The following is a 19,757-nucleotide window of genomic DNA, read 5'->3' on the forward strand; positions in this document are numbered from 1 at the left end:
AAGAATTGTGAATTCTTGCAACATATCAACATGCATGACACCTCAGGGATGATTTATTCAAGTTATAAAACAGAAAACTGGAGATTTTGCCCACCTCAAGCATAAAAATCTTAGCTGCACTTATCTGTAATAGCCATATGAACGCTGGCATCTAATCTCTTTCTATAGGAAAGATCTCAATTAACTGTGTATTTATACCATATGTGTCTTAGGGATGTTCAGATTCTCTTATAGGAGTCATGTTTCATTAATTAGAGAAGCAACGTGAAATGCAATGATAAACGGCAAAGTGTAAAGTCTAGCAACCATTCATATTTCAGTTCTGTGAGATCAAATAAACGGTTAAACAGTTCGTCTTGGTTGCTATACGTTTAGCACTTTGCAAGATGGCCTTTGCCTTAGGCCTGGTTCATGCTTGTGCATTTTGCAGTGCATAAAAGTGCATGTTTCATGAAAATATGTTTCCAATGAGGCTGTTCACATTTGCATGCTAGGTTGTAAACAATGATGCATTTTCAGTATCTTATGCAATTACCTGCAGTTTTTCTGGCCCACTGAAGTCCATGGAAGCACATGGAAATGCATTTTGTTTGTCTAATAGGGTATCTCAGATTGTTGGTGTGCCAAAAGCTGTCTACATTATCACAATGCCTCTGGCTATCCAGCCCTCAGGTTAAGTTTAAAATTCCATGCTTCCTGATATTGTAGCAAGAAAATGATCTGCCTTAGAATATAAGCAATTAAGATGACAGGATGTACTTAGGCAGGCTCTGCTGGCTATTTTGGAGAAAGCTGTATTTGGGTAAGATGCTCAACCTCTTTGAGGTTGAATATACATTGTATAGGAATCCATCTAATGCAATTATGTGACTATACAATCTTTGTATAATCACCTTTATAATTTACCTTACCTTTACATTATACATATTTTTTTCCATTCAACTAGTAGGTTGAGCGAAAAAAAAAAAATTGCAGATTCCCACATCAATACATTGATGGGGGAATACTTTCTGCCGTGCTTCTGTGTTTTGTCGGCGGGGAGTCTTCCACTTTGCCATTTTGATTTTTTTGTCTCTCATATGGTAGTTATCATATGTTGTAATTTATTACCTTTTTTTATAACAATAAAACACTTACAAATCCATCGGAAAATAAAACTTCTTTAGTTCGTTATAACTCTCCTGTTGTCAGTGATACATCATTTTATTGCCCTCCTTTATAAGCTTCTTCATTTTCTTACATTTTAAAATAGTTTTTTTTAAGTAGTTTTATGGTGATGACACCAACATGTTTTCACAAAAATTGAACATATACTCTCCAAAGATTAATTCATACATACATCTGAAAACACAGACTTAGAGGAAGAGGGGGACAATAGGAGTTCTCTAGGCGAAAACGAAAACCCACATTTCGTTAGCATTCCTAAAAAAAGTTTCCAGCCTTTGTAACTTCTACTGAAGTTGAAATATGCTCAGCATCACCTCAAAGGTGTCCACGCTGGGTATAACTACAATACCATGCTTATTCTTTATTGTTCATGAAGTGCCTTTGTTTTCCATGGCTTCACACTACATTAGAAGTCTTATGCAAGATAGCTCTAACTTCATGACATTATAAACTTTTGTTTAACCAATAAGAGTTTTGCATTCACTGATTGTGTAGGTGTTTAAGTTGTAGCAGTGCTCCAGTTCAAAAGCATCTTACATACATAGCAGCATTAATCTCTTGTGGCTTTTCCTAATGTGCCAGTTACTTTGCTGGAATAAAAGGAGTGATGGTCATTGAAGTCACTCACTTTTATTTCTTTTTCTTCTTTTCAGTTTCTTTCTTGTTATCTCCTTCATTTACCATGGCTTCACTGCATTAGAAGTACTAGGTGAAATAGTCTCATCTTGACTGCAGTATTAACTCATTTTTATATCTAGGAGTTTTGCATTTGCCAATTGTGTAGGTGCTTAAGTTGTAGCAGTGCTCCAATTCGAGCAAGCATCTTACATACATAGCAGCATTAATCTCTTGCTGTGGTGGTTCATAGAGCTACTTTGCTGGGAGAGAAGGTGTGATGGGCATGGAAGTTACTCGTTGTTGGTTTTTCCTTTTTTTGTTTCCACTTTCCTCCTTGTTGCGATTTCTGTTCTTTTTTTCTTTTCCTTGGTTTTCCTTCTTGGGTTTTCCTGTAGCTACTGCAAAAAGTAAGGGATGATTTATTCAAGTTAAAAAACAGAAACTATATATGCATTAGACCGTGTATATGTAAAGATACATGTGCGTAGTCATAATATGGAATTAAAACTGAACTGTAAAACTGTACTATAACCCTATAAATTAGCATTTTGTCTAAAGGCGCTTACAACCTAAAATAAAAAGGGTTCTGAGATATATATATATATATATATATATATATATATATATATATATATACATACATATACACACACACACACACACACACACACAGTATCTCACAAAAGTGAGTTGACCCCTCACATTTTTGTAAATATTTTATTATATCTTTTCATGTGACAACACTGAAGAAATGACACTTTGCCACACTGAAGATTAGTGAGTGTACAGCTTGTATAACAGTGTAAATTTGCTGTCCCCTCAAAATAACTCAACAAAGCCATTAATGTCTAAACCACTGGCAACAAAAGTGAGTACACCCCTAAGTGAAAATATCCAAATTTGGCCCAATTAGCCATTTTCCCTCCCCGTTGTCATGTGACTTGTTTGTATTACAAGGTCTCAGGTGTGAATGGGGAGCAGGCAGTGACATACCTATTAGGGCATGTGGGCGGTCCGCCCCGGGTGCCACACACTGGGGGGGTGTCAGTCCTCCCTCGTAAGTGAGTCGGTGACAGCGCGGCGGGTCTCAGGCAGTACAGCGGTGTGTGAGCGCAGGCCAGGGAGAGGCAAGTTCAGCTGTGACAGACAGGATGCGGGGGTGCCCGGGCTGGGTGCAGACTGTACTGCTACCCAGTTGACATGCCACCGGATTGACACAGGAGCAGGAAAAAACACTGTCTCTCTCTCCTGCACTGTATCTCTCTCTACAGCAGGGGAGGGAGAGAGAGCCAATGGCCCAGCGCTGAATAGAAGCCAGGAAATGCTAAGTTAACTAGCAGGTGATTGGTTGCTAGGTGGGGTGGGGGGCGAGTTTTGTAATGTAAAGGTGTTCAGAGGTCCTAGCAACCAATCATTAGCATTGTTAATATGAAAAATTGACTCCAGCAGTTCCCGCCCTCTGTTCAGCACTGGTGTGTGTCCCCCTCTGCGTGAGTAAGGTAGGAAGGGACAGCTGTGAAACATGCAGGGATTCAGAGCTGGGAAGGGGAGGGGGGTGACTGTGTAACACCCAAGGGGGTTGTGTAATGTAAAGGGGTCCAAAGGTGCAGGGGGCTGTGTAATGTAAAGGGGTCCAGAGGTGCAGGGTGCTGTGTAATGTAAAGGAGTCCAGAAATGCAGGGGGGTTGTGTAATGTAAAGGGGTCCAGTTGTGAAGAGGGGGTACAAAATAGTGATAAACAGATATTGGGGGATACAGAGGTATGCAGGGGGGGCACAGTGGGGTGTTTTTACATTTTAAAGTTGGGGGGGGGTGCCTGATCTAGGATCTGCCCGGGTGCCAAATGCTCTAGGTACACCCCTGGGAGCAGGTGTGTTCAATTTGGTGTTATCGCTCTCACTCTCTCATACTGGTCACTGGAAGTTCAACATGGCACCTCATGGCAAAGAACTCTGTGAGGATCTGAAAAAAAGAACTGTTGTTCTACATAAAGATGGCCTAGGCTATAAGAAGACCCTGAAACTGAGCTGCAGCATGGTGGTCAAGACCATACAGTGGTTTAACAGGACAGGTTCAGAACAGGCCTCGCCATGGTCGACCAAAGCAGTTGAGTGCACATGCTCAGCATCATATCCAGAGGTTGTCTTTGGGAAATATACATATGAGTGCTGCCAACATTGCTGCTGAGGTTGAAGGGGTGGGGGGTCAGCCTGTCAGTGCTCAGACCATATGCTGCACACTGCATCAAATTGGTCTGCATGGCTGTTCTCCCAGAAGGAAGCCTCTTCTAAAGATGATGCACAAGAAAGCCCACAAACAGTTTGCTGAAGACAAGCAGATATGGATTACTTGAACCATGTTATGTGGTTTGATGAGACCAAGATAAACTTGTTTGGTTCAAATCATGTCAAGCGTGTGTGGTGGCAATCAGGTGAGGAGTACAAAGACAAGTGTGTCTTGCCTACAGTCGAGCATGGTGATGGGAGTGTCATTGTCTGGGGCTGCATGAGTGCTGCTGGCACTGGGGAGCTACAGTTCATTGAGGGAACCATGAATGCCAACATGTACCGTGACATACTGAAGCAGAGCATGATCCCCTCCCTTTGGAGTCTGGGCTACAGGGCAGTATTCAAACATGATAACAAACCCAAATACACCTCTAAAACAACCACTGCCTTGCTAAAGAAGCTTGCTAAAGAAGCTGAGGGTAAAGGTGATGGACTGGCCAAGCATGTCTCCAGACCTAAACCCTATTGAGCATCTGTGGGGCATTATCAAATGGAAGGTGGAGGAGCGCAAGGTCTCTAACATCCACCAGCTCCGTGATGTTGTCATAGAGGAGTGGAAGAGGACTCCAGTGGCAACCTTTGAAGCTCTGGTGAACTCCATGCCCAAGGGGGTTAAGGCAGGGCTGGAAAATAATGGTGGCCACACCAAATTTTTAACACTTTGGGCCGAATTTGGACATTTTCACTTAGGGGTGTACTCACTTTGGTTGCCAGTGGTTTAGACATTAATGGCTGTGTGTTGAGTTATTTTGAAGGGACATCAAATATATACTGTTATACAAGCTCCACACTCACTACTTTACATTGTAGCAAAGTGTTACTTTACTTCATTGTTGTCACATGAAAAGACATAATAAAATACTTACAAAATTGTGAGGGGTGTACTTACATTTGTGAGATACTGTATATATAATCACAAAATGTTGAAAGGGCACTGTCTTTATATTTAGCAGTTAGCAATGCATGGCATGTACAGTAAAGGCACTAGATGCGCAACAACCACATCTAAAGATATTCCTACTCTTGTTTTGCTACCAAGCATCTTTTCCAGCACTTTGCACGTGTGGATCTTAAATGATTTTCATTCTGGCTTTATTAAATTGTGTTACCACATTAAATTAGTAACTCAGAATGTAAACCCAGCCAAAGCCATTGCATGAGTTCTATTCCCCTTTTTACACAGAGCATTCTACTTGGTAAATTATATCTGTACCATACCAGAGTCTTACGGGAAACATTTCCCTTCAGTTCCTTAAATGGCAGTGGCTCAGGGGCCCCATGGGTATTCAATTACATAACAGTTCTAATATTTATGTCCCATGTAAGTGGATGTAGTTAAGAAGGCTCTTTTTTATACCTTTCATGAAACAGACCCAGCAAATTCTAGTTTATGTAACACCTTACTTGCTGGGAAGCTTCCAGTTATGTGTTTATAAAGGAGAACTCTTTCCAGCACACTGATACAGATTGCCATTGTTTAGCCTAAAAAAAACCCTTCAGATCTGTGCTTCCCAATAAAAACTCATCTTTTTTGTTTTCCATGGGGGTTGGAATAAAGTGACTCTATTGCTAGATTAAAAAAACTTAAAATAAATGCCTTTACACAAATAAAACATTGTAAGATTCACCTGAGCTGTCAATCTCCACTTTTTTCAAAAGATAATATTGCTGGAGAATAATTTGTATTTACCATATTTCAGGGTGTGTCGGGTGCCTGGTCCCCTAAGCTGTGCTTCCTTCCACCCCTCCTACATCATAACTGTGTCATGTAGTGAAGTAGAAGCTAGGAAGATCAGGCCAAAGATCATTGGGGTTCCAGTTCCAAATTACATGTAGTACTTTGTCCCATGTAGCTAGATGTTTCAGCCTGCCCACTCGATGTCGCTCACATGATAAATCAGACAACAGCTAGAAAGAAGACAGATCCATTGAACCTGCAGCTAGTCATAGCTCAGGGCATTTTCCTAAGACTAAAGGAAGGAAAGGGGGGCATATCAGTCCCCTATCTCTCTACATTCCTCTTGACAATGCTTGTCTCAAGAAACTGCTCTGAGCCAAGACAAATTGTAGTTACGGTGGATCCATCTCTTTACAAGCTGTTGTCAGATTTGCAGTGGGACTTCATAAGAAGACTACACTACTACTTTGTCTCTTGGAGGGCAGAACAATGTAAAAAAAAAAAATCATAATAAATCTTTAATTATTTTCTTTGCAGGGGGAAATTTTATTAGGTTTTTAAATCAATCAACAGAGCTTCTGTTGGTGATTGGTGAGCTAATATCAGTCACCTAAGTGCCAGTTTTCACCTTGACTTATCTTTCTATAGACCTTGGAGTGCACATCTTTGTATTATACCCATGCAGCTCTCTCTTTTGTGTCCGATACTTCAATTGATCTGTCAGTTACTGCCGAGAGGGCATTTCAGTAGATCTACAGTATATTTAAAATTGTACTTCTCATTTTAAACATCCCAACATTTGGAACTGGGAGTAGGACATTACAGATTTCTGCAATGCTAATAAAACTACTGACTAGAGATCCCCTTTAGAAATGCATTTAAATGGGTTCAGAATTTCAGAAGAAGCATGACTATAGCTATACTGATTCTTCACAGACCGTGGGTGTTGAGAAGGAGCAGGCACATCATAGATTTGTTTCTGCAGTTTTTCTCCCTCTGTTGATGTTTTGCAGCTCTAAAACTTGAGGTTTTGTTTTGGAGATAGCATCCGGGGGTCCAGCCAAGTTTGTACAGGAAGAATGTAAGCTGGCCCCTTTTTAATTAATGCCCTTTTAACAAATGATACGTATCAGACTAAACCATAGTCTAGAAGTTCACTCCAGAGAAATTCCTGGAGCAGAAAGGTATCTTAAACAGAAGTTCACTTTCACAAACTAAGCCACTAAGACGCCTGTGGCACAGTCTGAATTCACATGATCCTACAAAGCAGAGGAGAGACAGCTGCAGGCACCACACTTTTATCATCACTGTTGGCCCTTACAGAATTTTATGGTAGTCTAACACATCTTTGCGGTAAAACTTTCATTGCCATCACGTATTTTGAATAAGGTTTACTACAACAAATCTCACAGCCAATGTAAAATTCTCTTCTAGCTTTGCTGTCTGCAGTATTCCCAAGTTTCAGTGGCTATGTTTCTAAATTATCCAAACATATGGGGGTGTGGGGGATAAGAAAATTAAAGTCTTTTTCTATTTCTAATCTGGGAAAAGGTAATACTTTTTTACTGGAAAGACTTCACATTCCTAATTGTAAACAAAGATCAAATTGTATGAGCCATAGATGTGAATAATTATCTATTTTATGCTTACTAACATTTTTAACTGAACAGACGACATCTGAGATTTGAGTAAAAAAGCTTTCACATCTGTTCCAAGAACATTTTCCAAAGTGCAAACACATTTCCTCAAAAATTTACATAAAAGTACATTCTACCCACTAAGTACTTCAGTTTTTCCTACATGCACTGCTGCAGTGCACCAGTCCAGGAATGGGAGGTGTGAAAGTTGTGGAACCACTCTGTTCTAGTAACACAATCCAATCCTTGGGGTCAGAAAGTCTTTGTAGGTGTCAGTTCCTTGATTTGTATAAATACAGGTGTGAATTGCTGTCAAAAGGCCAGGGCAGAGATCTTAAAATAGCATTATATGTGAAAGACAGATGGTGTCGAAGGCCTGCACTGTTCAGTGATGGTTCTTCCAGTTTGACATACTGTAAGTGGCTTCTTTCCCGTGTCTTGGGAACAAGTTGTCCACTCTCTCTAAAATATTCACCTCACTGTCCTCCATATATTTTTTCTTTTCCTTAAAGTATAGGGAGACTGTAGAATGTACCCTCCTAATTTGAGATATCCCAAAACTTTTGTGCCCCCTTATATTCTCATATGTTACAGGGATGGAGGCTATTGATTTTTGAACTGGCAGTGTTCCCTTGCCGTCCATGTGTGAAGCTTGCCCCATGCATTAATGCATTAGTGCACCTAATTGGGGTCTACATATTTGGGGCAATTGTCATGTTACATAGTTACAGGTCGTAAGGTTGAATAAAGACACCAGTCTATCCAGTTCAACCTGAGTGAGTGTGGGTGCATGTCTACAATTATCCCTATTTTTATTTAAGGTACCCATATAGCACTGTCAATTTATACAGCACTCCACACATACATTGCACGCTCACATCGGTCCCTACCCTCAGGGAGCCCACAATCTAAGGTCCCCAACTCACATTCATATACTAGAGCCAATTTTGGAGAGAAGCCAATTAACCTACCAGCATGTCTTTGGAGTGTGGGAGGAAACCGGAGTACCCGGAGGAAACCCACACAGGCACAGGGAGAACATGCAAACTCCAGGCAGGTAGTGTCGAGGTTGGGATTCGAACCAGTGACCCTTCTTACTGCTAGACGAGAGTGCTACCCACTACACCACTGTGCCGCCCATACATTGCTATGACATGTTATCTCACGCACTTTTTGCATTGCACTAAATTGTTGGTAAATTATGGTTGCCTATATCCCGGGCCGTTCTATGTCTCATGCCCGGGAACTGCAATGCGCTCTGTGTGCCCTCCCTTTCCCTCTCCTCCCGCCCCCTTTTGGGCGGGGAGGCTTGGGGGATTGGGCAGGTTTCCTCAACACATCGGCGCCACGTACCATGTCTGCTGCGTGACATCAATTCCAGGCGTCATGGCGGCAGCACGAGTTCTTTCATCGTAGCCGGCATAGCTGGGGCACATAGGCGTCAGTTACGGCGGTGATTACCGCCCAGATCGGTGGCCTATCCTCGCATATGCCATAATAGCGTGACGCTGGTGGTGGTCCATGTACTTGTTGGGGAGCATATACAGCATCTCCCCAGACACAGTTCTCCCTACCACACACTTGGATAGGCTGTACTTTACAGGAACTCCTTGCTCTTACACACACATCCCAGGTAATTACCATGCTATCCCTTCACAATGCCTTTTTCAATTAGTCATTTTTTTTGTTACCATGTCTTAATGCCTTTAAACTGGTCATGGTTTCTGCATATTTCTCTCCTTATTCTTGTCTACCTGGATTTGTGGTTCTCTACCATAACTTCAATTGCACCTGGTTTCATTGTTACTATTGTCCTCTTTAACAACTTATTTTCAACTCACTATATTTGTATACTATATCATTCATGGATATTATTTTTATTTAACATAGACCTGTTGAATATTCTCATTTCTGCTCACCTACACACACTATGAGGATTGGTGATCTGTGTTCTGGGGACCTTGTGTGTGCGCCCCACTGGTGCGCGACCTTAGACTACCTCAGCACCCGGGAGAGACAAACCTCTCTGGCCCTGGCTCCATACTCACCTTACATCAATGTACTTAATTTCATGCAAGTACCCAGGATTGGCAAATTGCCCGTTCCTGGCTACATCCTCCCCCCACTTGAAAGTCTTTGGTCCCTCAAAGCTAGGATACAATCCCACTGAATAGTCATGACCTAACCCATTAAAGCCCTGTAAATAGTAATCTGCTAACCAGACTCTACAGTGGCAAGGAGCTAAGTAGCAGAGGGATTTGCCAACAGTAAGTTACATAAGTCATCAGACAGAGCTGAATCACTTTGTTTACAGGGCAGTAGAGTAGTGGCCCACCCAGCAGTGTCAGAGGGTGGAACAGAATCATCCTTTACCAAAGATTTGGTAGAAGAAACTGGCTCTTGACTAGAACATTGAGCTGTAGAAATGAGTTCATCAGAGCTTTCACCCAGAGTATCATATATTAGTCTTCTGGGAGGACAGATTTTCCATCCAAGTCTGGAGTATATGCTCTCCAAAGGTTCACGCCCACCATCTGTACCCCAGAAACTACAACCAGTCTCCAGTTCTTCCTCTCTCTCAGGTATATTCTTTTCCACAGCTTCTTGTAGCGGAGGAACAGAAGCTTCTCCAATTCCTTGCACTCCTGAGTCATCAATCAGTTCTGGTTTGAGCCCTCCAGTCTCACTCACAGGGAATGGTGCAGGCCTCTCCTCCTCAACAGGTTGGGGTTCCACTCTTTGTGGTAGAGAGTTTTCCTTTATGTCATCTACTGGAGATGAAGGAACTCTAATGACATCTTCAGATGGGGGAACCCACAACCAGTCAATGGTCAGTTCCACGACATCACTTTCCTCCTCGATGTCTGGTAAAGTAACTGGTTTGGAGACCCGACGAGTCCTAGATCTCAATGAAAAATACAGTGGAGTCGTTCGCTGTGCTATTGTAAGTGTCGACCACTGCGGCAATGTAATCACCCCAGAGCTGTTTCTTTTCGGAATGTAAAATCCCTAGCATGTTTAGCAAGGTATGATTAAAACATTCAGTTGTGGGTCCCCTTGGGGATGATAGGGGGTAGTTGTGGTCTTTTGAATGCCCAGTAGTTCACATAAACGTTTCACAAGTTTACTCTCGAAATTCCGACCTTAATCTGAATGTAGATGTTGAGTCAGATCATAGTGAATGAAAAACTTCTCTACTAAAGTGTTGATGACCGTATTGGCTTAATGGTCTTTGGTCGGGAAAGCTTGATAATAGCGGGTGAAATGATCTGTCACAACCAGGACATTGCTCCGCCCACTCAAGTCAGGTTCGAGACACAAGAAATCAATGCACACCAGGTCCATAGGACCCTGACTTTGTAAATGGCCCATTGGGGTAGCTCTACTAGGTAGAGTCTTCCTTTGGATGCACCGGACACAGGAATGGCAGTAGCTTTCCACTTCAGTCCTTATGGATGGCCAATAGAATCGATCCCTAACTAACCTAAGAGTCCTATCTGGACCCAGATGCCCATGGTCATCATGATAATCTGTTAATACAACCAATCTGTACTTTTCTGGGAAAAACAGTTGTTGAACACCTTCTGGTTCTTCTCTGGGGCGTTTCCTGTAGATCAGAGATACCGTCTTCCAATCGCATTCGCTTCCACTCTTTGTGGACCACTTTTGCGCCATCCAGAGAACTTTTCAACAACATCTGAGGATCTCGAGCTATCAGTGCTTTCTTAACCAGGCTGCCCAATGGATCCTCCCACTGATCCCTCCTCATGTCCTCCTTGGTCAACTGAGGCAGTTCTTGACTACGTACTTGCGTCAGATCACAATAGTACTGAGGCACTCCTGTGGGGGTGATTCCTACAGCTTCAGCTTCTGCTGCCCCCTTGTGACAATGCTCTACTCCTTGACACATAGCATGAACTCCTATAGGGGTGAGATGAACCCAATTCCTGGCATTGTTACTGGGGATATGTGGTCTTCGAGACAGAGCATCTGCATCCCGGTCTCCTGCACCTGGTCTGTACTTCAGGCTGAACTGAAACTTAGATAGAGTGGCGAAGCTTTGATGGCCAGTAGCATCTAGTTTGGCAGTAGACAGCAAGTAAGTTAGGGAATCGTTGTCAGTTTTTACCACAAAAGTGGCCCCATACAGATAGTCTCATAGTTTATCAGCTACAGCCCATTTGAGGGCCAGTGCACTGGATAATTCTTCTCAGAGGGAGTGAGGCTTCTACTCACATATGCAACTGGGCAAAGTTTACCTTCTGCCCCCTGATAGAGGACTCTTCCTAACCCATCTCGGCTGGCATACTCAACGCAACTCATAAGACTTGGAAGGATCAGCATAGGCCAAGACAGGAGCTTCAGTGAGGCTCGCCTTTAACCGCTGCCAAAAAGCCTTTTCACATCTCGGAGTCCACTGATTATGAACAGGCTCCCACGGCCTTCTTGGTCCGTGCTGCTTGGACTCCCTTGAATGCGAGTTCTGCGAACCTTCATTTACTTCCTTCTGCAACAACTCATTGAGAGGCTTCGCAATCTGAGCAAAGTTTTTCACAAACCTGTAGTTAGAGCAGAATCCTAAGAAGGATCTCAGCTCCGCAACAGTCCTAGGTCGAGGCCAGGAGGTTATAGCTTTCAATTTTTGTGGGTCAGTTGCTAGTCTGTTTGTGGAGACCACATGTCCTAAATAGGCGACAGAGGTCTGGTAGAATTGGCACTTCTCCAATGACAGTTTTAGCCTCTCCACATGAAGGCTCTTGAAGACTTTCTCCAGTCTGACCTCATGCTCTTCTAGTGTCTTCCCAAACACAATGATATCATCTAGATACACAAGCACCTCTATCAGATTCATGTCACCCACAGTGTTTTCCATCAACCTCTGAAAGGTGGCCGGGGCTCCTGCTAACCCTTGTGGAATGCGATCAAACTCGAAGAACCTCAACGGGCTAATAAACACCATCTTATCGTCCGCAAGGTCACTCAGAGGGATCCGCTGAGCTCTCTCTCTAAAAGGCTTGTCCTCACTGGATTTGATGCTGTGCGCTTTTAGCACAGCCTACATCAAAGTCATTCTTAGAGAACATCTCTTCCCACCTGGCAATCTGAGCTTTTACCCTCTCTCTCTCCAGCGAGGAGACAAATCTGGACTTTGGACGCAGAGTCCTTTGCCGATATCTGCTGATACCAAGTCATCCACCGTAACAGGGGTCACCACATTCACCTTCCCCAACACCATGCGGGACTTCAGGCAGACCAGCTGGCTGGTAGTGTCCCGTACACTGACAAGGATCCTCCCCCCAATTGGCAGATACATCCTGGTATGTACAACTTCTGGAACCAACTCTATACCAGTTTCCTCTGTCAATGGGTCAGCTTCCAGTACTACAAATGGACCCGGCTGGTACCAGGACAACTTGACGGTGGCCTTCAAACAGACTCTCTCGCCTCAATGTAGGGTTCTTTCTTGAGTTCCCAGCCGCCACAGCCTTCCCACCCCATCTACAGGTGCTTTTTGTTCCTGCACGACATGCTGGAAAGCCTTTCTCAACTGAGGGTGACTCTTCTCCACCTGGGATTCGCTCACTGCCAATGGAGTGTGCAGTCGTCTCACAAGATCTGTATTTATTCCTATCAACAAGGAATTTCGACCAGCTCCAGGGGATCGAGGGCAAACAACGGCCAAAGTATCAAAAGTTTCTGGCTTTCCAGCCAATGAGTGGTCAAACGTTATCTTGAGGGGGATGTATCCATCATAAGGGAAATTCTGGGTACCAATACCCCATATTTCAAATTCTTCCAGCTTCCTTAATGGGATATGCTTCAAGTGTCTTCATAGAAATCCTTATATAGTAGCGTTACCTGAGCACCCGTATCAAGCAGGGCTTTGGTGTAAATCCCTTCCACTTGGAGTGAATCTATTGGAGAAGGCCCTATCAAATTATTTGGCAAATCTTCCGTTTAAGTATCCATATTCTGAGCCCTAACTACCTTCCTTAATGGTTGAACAATCGTGTCATTATGACTAGGATGGGGTGCATTGATCTCCTGTGTCCGTTTACCCTTCCTGCGTGGTCTCATTTTTTTTGTTTGGGTGCAAGCAAAGGAACAGAAAAAGGGCAGATGGGAGACCTTGCTGGCTGCTTCTGGCTTAACCCTTCACGAGTCTTGGAACTCCGTTTTACCTTGGGATGCCCAATTGGCTCCTTTACTGAGGTCCCTGAAAGCTTCCCTCCTTCTTTAAAGGAGAGGATCCTTTGTAATGCTTTTAACACCTCTTCCAGCAGCTCTGATCTGATTACTGCCTTGGGGCATCTAGCCTTAAAATGCCCAGTTTTCTCCACATCCAAAACACTTCCTTTCCTGGACTGGGGTCTCCGGGGCTGAAACTTTGTCCTTGCACCATTCCTTGAGTTTCCATTACCCTTATCAAAGCTTGATACATCTGTGCTTAGGCCTGCACAACTTGAGTTATGTGTTCCACCGACTCAACTGTTGATTTCTTACTGTCAGGGCTGACAGGTACTTTTGGCTCGGTTTCTTCCTCACTGTCCTCATCTGAAAAGCTGGGCTCAACATGGGCAACACAGGCAGACACCCTTTCTCTCCTTCCAGCAGTGACAGCAGACTCTTTTGCCCCTGAGCTTTTCTTCTCCAACAGTGCTTCCCCCTCCTGAACTTCTCTCATCAACTCTGGGTAGGTTGGAACCGTTCAGGCTCCCTTTAACAGCAATTTCAGAACAATAGGGTGGTTTGGACTGGCCCCTTGTAAAACCCAGTCTAAACGAGCTTGATCAGCTGTCTTTGGATCAATGCCCTTCTTAAGGATGATCTGGTGTTCCTCTTCCTCTTCCCTCACCTGCAGTGGGATCATTCAAGCAACTATCCCTTCTGCTAGAGGCACCTCTTCTCCCTGGAAACAAGCAGGTATGTCTTCCTGCCACTCCACCAGCACCGAACATAGTCCAGGGCGAACCCTACTTCCACATTCAGAATGTTTGGCCTGGAACTAGGACTCTCACCCACCCTTCTCAGTGCATTCACTTCCTGAAATCTCCAGAACAGTGTTTTGCTCCATCTGAGCTCCTTGTGCTCTTCCCCAGATGACTGCAGCAGCTGAGTCCATCTTTCCCTCACATGATGGCTCGTGTCTGGACTGACTAGAGCCTGCAGCAGAGAACATCCCGGACGAGCCCCCAAATGTAGCACTGCCCCCTGGGGGGTTGCTTGGTAATGCATGTTCTCTAATACTGCCTTGACCCTGTGAACTCTCCAGTCCCTCTGACACTCTAGGTTCAGACATGTTATGTACGCCTTTAAATGACACGCAGACACAAAGCAAGCAGTTTCAACTCTCTCTCTGACTTTACTTCTTTGAAATGAGAGGTGTAAACTAGAATTGTTCAGCCAAATCCTGAGTTGAACCAAGACTAGGTTGAAATAACTCTAGTGACAATAGTAATTAGTAATGACACATGAATGCAACAATGTACACAATCACATAGGATATTATAGAGTAGCTATCAATGGATATAAGGAAAGTGTTCACTTTAAAGGAAACTCCAGACTGACTTATAATACCTTGATCCTAATGAGAGATAGTATACTATAATGATCAGTTGAGTGTCCCCTTTTAGAATACTAACAACACTGTCCTAACAGCAAGGCCTTGCACTGTCTTCACCGGCAACGTTGGAGCTCATAAAATAGAAATTCCTGGCTGCAGCAAAGAGATGATGATCAATATAAGATGATGAATCCTAGATGATAGTGATTATATTTATAATCCAAGAGAATGTGATAGGTGTCCTGTGTTCAAAGTGTAATACTTGGCAGAACAATGGGATCTGTGAGCATAAGCTCACTCACCAATCCTGATAGACCTCAAAGCCTCCCGATGGGACCAACAAATGATTTTTCCACGAGCAGGTAGGTCGAAGCAGGGATTCATCTGTGGATTCAGAGATCTGGTTCCCGTTGTCCAACGCTGCTGCAGTACGTCTCTCTCCCAGCAGCCGTCAGCTGAGCTCGCAGGGACTGGAGCTGTGGCTGTGGATTGCATGCTAGGCCGCAATCCTCTGACACAGCGGCGACGTGGTGCTCACACAAACAGATACAGGAAGCAAGTGAGCATGGGCCTGATCTCCAGATCCTATATAGTCTCTCCCACAATCCCCCCTTGAGAGCAGACAGTCTTCAGGGAGATGCGGTGCACAGTCAATTCTGCGATCTCATCAAAGCCTACTAAGGAACTACATCTCCCACAATGCCTTTTTTGTGCTTCAGGAAATTATGTTAATGATTGAAATCCAGCACTAGGGGGATATAGAAACAAGGCTATATCTATAATAATAGACAGTCTGCAGAGGTCAGATAACCGTAGTCAGCTCCCGGCTACATCATATTTCTATAGCACTTTTCTCCCTAGGGGCTGATAAAAAAAAAGAAGGATAAGTAAGGTGTTGCTATAAGCCTGGGTGAATGGATCTATCTTGAGTCTGATTTTGAAAACATACAGATGGGGTGCTTCCTAGACAATGGATGTCAATGAGTTCCATATTGTGAGTGCTGCATGACAGAATGTACGAGATGTAAAAGATTTTGAGGTGAGTTTTGTCATAAGTAGGCTGATTTTTAAGGATATTTTTTACTTAATTGTAAGACAGTGCAGGGAGTGAAGAATTAGGGTGATGTGGCAGTGACAGGGTTGGTGAGTAAATAGCTGAACTGCTGCATTTTGTACCAGCTGCAAACAATGTAGTTCTTTCTCAAGGATACCATAGTAGAGGGTGTTGCAGTAACCCACTCTGGATATTGCAAAAGCATGCTTTAACTTGGCATATTCTCTGTAGTTATCAGATGTTTGATACTTCTAATATTCCTGAGGAAGTGAAATGAGGGCTTGATAGCAGCTGATACCTGTTGCTTAATTGATAAGTCAGTGGCAAAGATCACACCCAGGCCACATGGTTTGGCAACATAAGGTTTGTATTTCCAGGAAGTAAAGAAGTCCAACATGCTGCACTCCAAACATCAACTTTATTGCGGATTAAACAACCAAAATGACAGGGGGTACACACTCACAGCATGGGGACAAACAGGTAGATGCATTTCACGCTGCTGTCAGCGCTTACTCATTACCCCTCATATGGTAATGAGTAAGCCCTGACTAGTAGCATGAAACACATCTACCTGTTTTTCCCCTTCAGTAAGTGTGTACTACCTGTCATTTTGGTCATTTAATTGGCAATAAAGTGGATCTTTGGAGTGCAGCCATCTGGACTTCTTTACTCCAAAGTGCACAGCATGCAAGCTGGGCTGCACTCTGATTAGATTTAAGAAACTCAGCAGAGGTTCCCACAATTAGCTGCGGGAGACAGCTCTATAGAAAGCAATAGGAGGCTGCTGACTGTTGCAGTTAATCACAGTCACTTGCATGTAATCGCTTATGCAGCAATCACATGCAAATTATTGGCCCTGGCTATCAACTGCCTGTGTCCAGGACCGATTGCTCACATGTGATTGCTGTAGGAGTAATTTCATGCGCGTGGCCGTGATTAGCTGTGTGAGCTATTTGCGGCCACCCAGTCTGCATTGCAACAAACTTTCAAAGCACTCCTGAGATGTCTGCATTCTTTGTCTTTAGACTTTGTGTTTGTTGTTACCATCTCAGTCCAATGTTGTAAAATACTAATATTTCCCAGTTTGTGTTCCAGTTGGTGGTGGGAGTCAAAAAGCAGATACAGATCCGTGTGGGTAGGTTTCCTGTTGACCTTAGTGTCCAAGTCACCCCCCTTTTTGACATGTAACACACAGTCCAAAGAGGGCACCTGTGCCTTTTTCAGTGTAAACTTGATATTTTTGTCCATTGAATTTATGGGGTTGATTAACTTCACCACATTCAGCCCATTTGCCTTTTGTAGATCAACCCCTGCATGTCCTCTACAAGCTTTTATTTACAATGTTCTTATCTTGACCCATGTTTTATCCACCTACCTGAACCAATGACTTTGTGTTATTTCTCTGAAAGGTTCAAGGCTGTCTTCTCCACCTCTACCATGTATCAGTAAAATACAATGGGAGATATAGGTGGTCCCACAATACAGCCATATTTCTATCTGTAGAAGTTATCTATGCACTAGTAATAAATGGTTGTTCTGTATCTCCAGTTCAAGCACTGCAAGTGTGATCTATATAACTGATCCAGTTGTGGCAAGATAGTTGTAACTTACAGTCTCGGTAGAATTAGCAGACAGTGACTTGATCCAAATAACATCTTGCATCTCGTTGGAAGCTTTAATCAAAAACTCATAGAGATCTTTACAGATGAACATCAGGTAGGTTAAAAAAATCATAGTATGTCTAGCTCCAGCAATTACATGTGCTCAGAACAGAAATTAAAGCCACACAGAAAAGAAGGGCGTGACTAGCTATACAGAGCATCTCCTAGTTACAGAGTGAGCAATGAATGGACAAAATAATTTAAAGGCAAACAAAGAGACAATGCATGTGTAACATGATAGTGGTGTTGAGACAGAGATCCAGCTAGGAACATACTTGGTCTCATTTGAGTTCGGTTTGTCAAAAGTCTTATCTTTTTTCAGATGCTTCATTACAGACTGAATATACTTTGCAGTTTGTATACAAGTGAAAATGGGATGTGAGATCTTAGGACACCCTTGCCTCTGTTGGTTCTAACTTCAATCCAAATGTCTACAAATTCTTTAGAATTCTGAATATGGTTTACTTTGATGGAAACTAAGAATGATGGGATGGTGGCCAGATACCTGTCACAATGTTATATGTCACAGAGTTGATGCTGCTTACAATTGTTCTTAGAAGGGCATCTTTCTTGTGCATCTTAGGGAGTCTGTACAATCATGATGGGGCTTCCCCAGGATAGAGATCCAGGGAAAGCCCCATCTAGGTGCAATCAATAACTTTTACCTTTTCTAGCTGTTTTAAACCATCTATCACCTTTTTCCTATAACAGCTGATGGGGCCCTCTTAAGTGGCCCATAAGTTATGGCATCACTGAGAAGCGTGTTCACTTTAAAATGGTTATCATATGTATTCAAGACCATGGTGCATCTCTCCTAGTCTGATGGCAGAATGGTAAAGTTTGGATTGTTACTAAGAGATGTAAGAGTGCTTCTCCTTAGTGGGGTGAAGTTGGAAGGAGATAGTTTGGCACTGGACAGAAGAGACTTTCAGACAGAGTTAATCAGCTACTGAGCAAGCCTATGAACATGTTGTTCCACAACTTTTACACTTCCCAAGCTGTTCATGGACAATCAACAACTACACTTTCCATAATTACTGAGCGATGTAAGAGCCCTCCTCCCTAGTGGTGTAAAGTTGGAAGAAGGTAGTTTGGCAGTGGACAAGAAATACACTTGGACAGAGTTATTCAGCTACTAAACAAGCCTTTCAACATATTATTCCACAACTTTTACCCTTCCCAAACTGTTCTTGAACAATCAGCAACTACACATTCCATGGTGATTGGATTAGGATGTCTGTGGGAAACAACAAGCCTCCTCATATATGCATAGGCACCACCAGGTGCTTTAACTGTTAGCAACCTTTTTTAAGTGGTAGAGTATCTTTAGGTTTATGTGGAGAGAACATTACTGCTTGAGAGGGGATATGATTTCAATGTACAAATACTGTACTGGTGACCCCACAATAGGAATAAAACTTTTCCGCGTAAGGGAATCTAATAAGACACACGGCCATTCACTAAAATTAGAAGAAAAGCAGTTAAACCTTAAACTGCGTAGAGGTTTCTTTACTGTAAGAGTGGGTAGGATGTGGAATTTCCTTCCAAAGGCAGTGGTTTCAGTAGGGATCATCGATAATTTCAAAAAACTATTAGATAAGCACCTGATCGACCACAACATACAGGGATATACAATGTAATGGTGACATAAAATCACACATATAGGTTGGGCTTGATAGACTTGTGCCTTTTTTCAATCTCCCCTACTATGTAACTATACTATGTAACTATGAGTTACTCCTCAAATTTCCCCCAAAATTCCATCAAATAATCAACCAATGGAGATTGGGGACCCTGCCTTAGAATTTTAAAGATGTGGCAAAAAATTGACAACAAGATGTATTACTATTCAGTCTACCTCTGTTTTATACTTCCAGGCTGCTGATGTATAAATGTTGCATAATCAAGTGAACAAGAGCCAGAGTGTGGGATGGTTTATGTGCTGCGATCTGTTTTTTCTAAATGCATATTACGTAATTTATGCAGTAACAGTTAAAGCTCTTTAAGAGAGGTGGGTGGACAGTTTTAAGGGTAGTCACTAATGCTACAGTGATATACAGGGATCTAATATTTTTTAAGGAGGAAGATCA

The 19,757-nt window shown here is 42.9% G+C and overlaps 1 protein-coding gene across 1 annotated transcript in view; it reads right to left on the reverse strand.

The window, feature by feature from the left end:
• Positions 1-1,184: 1,184 nt before the first annotated feature.
• Positions 1,185-19,757, reverse strand: part of RSPO1 (R-spondin 1) — a 241,882-nt gene continuing 223,309 nt past the window's right edge. Inside the window, exon 6 of the mRNA XM_073615523.1 lies at positions 1,185-2,183. Within this exon, the coding sequence (XP_073471624.1) occupies positions 2,038-2,183 (146 nt within the window). The 3' untranslated portion in view covers positions 1,185-2,037. The remainder of the gene's footprint in view (positions 2,184-19,757) is intronic.

This window comes from Aquarana catesbeiana, linkage group LG02, assembly GCF_042186555.1.
Source record: "Aquarana catesbeiana isolate 2022-GZ linkage group LG02, ASM4218655v1, whole genome shotgun sequence".
Classification (NCBI taxonomy): domain Eukaryota; kingdom Metazoa; phylum Chordata; class Amphibia; order Anura; family Ranidae; genus Aquarana; species Aquarana catesbeiana.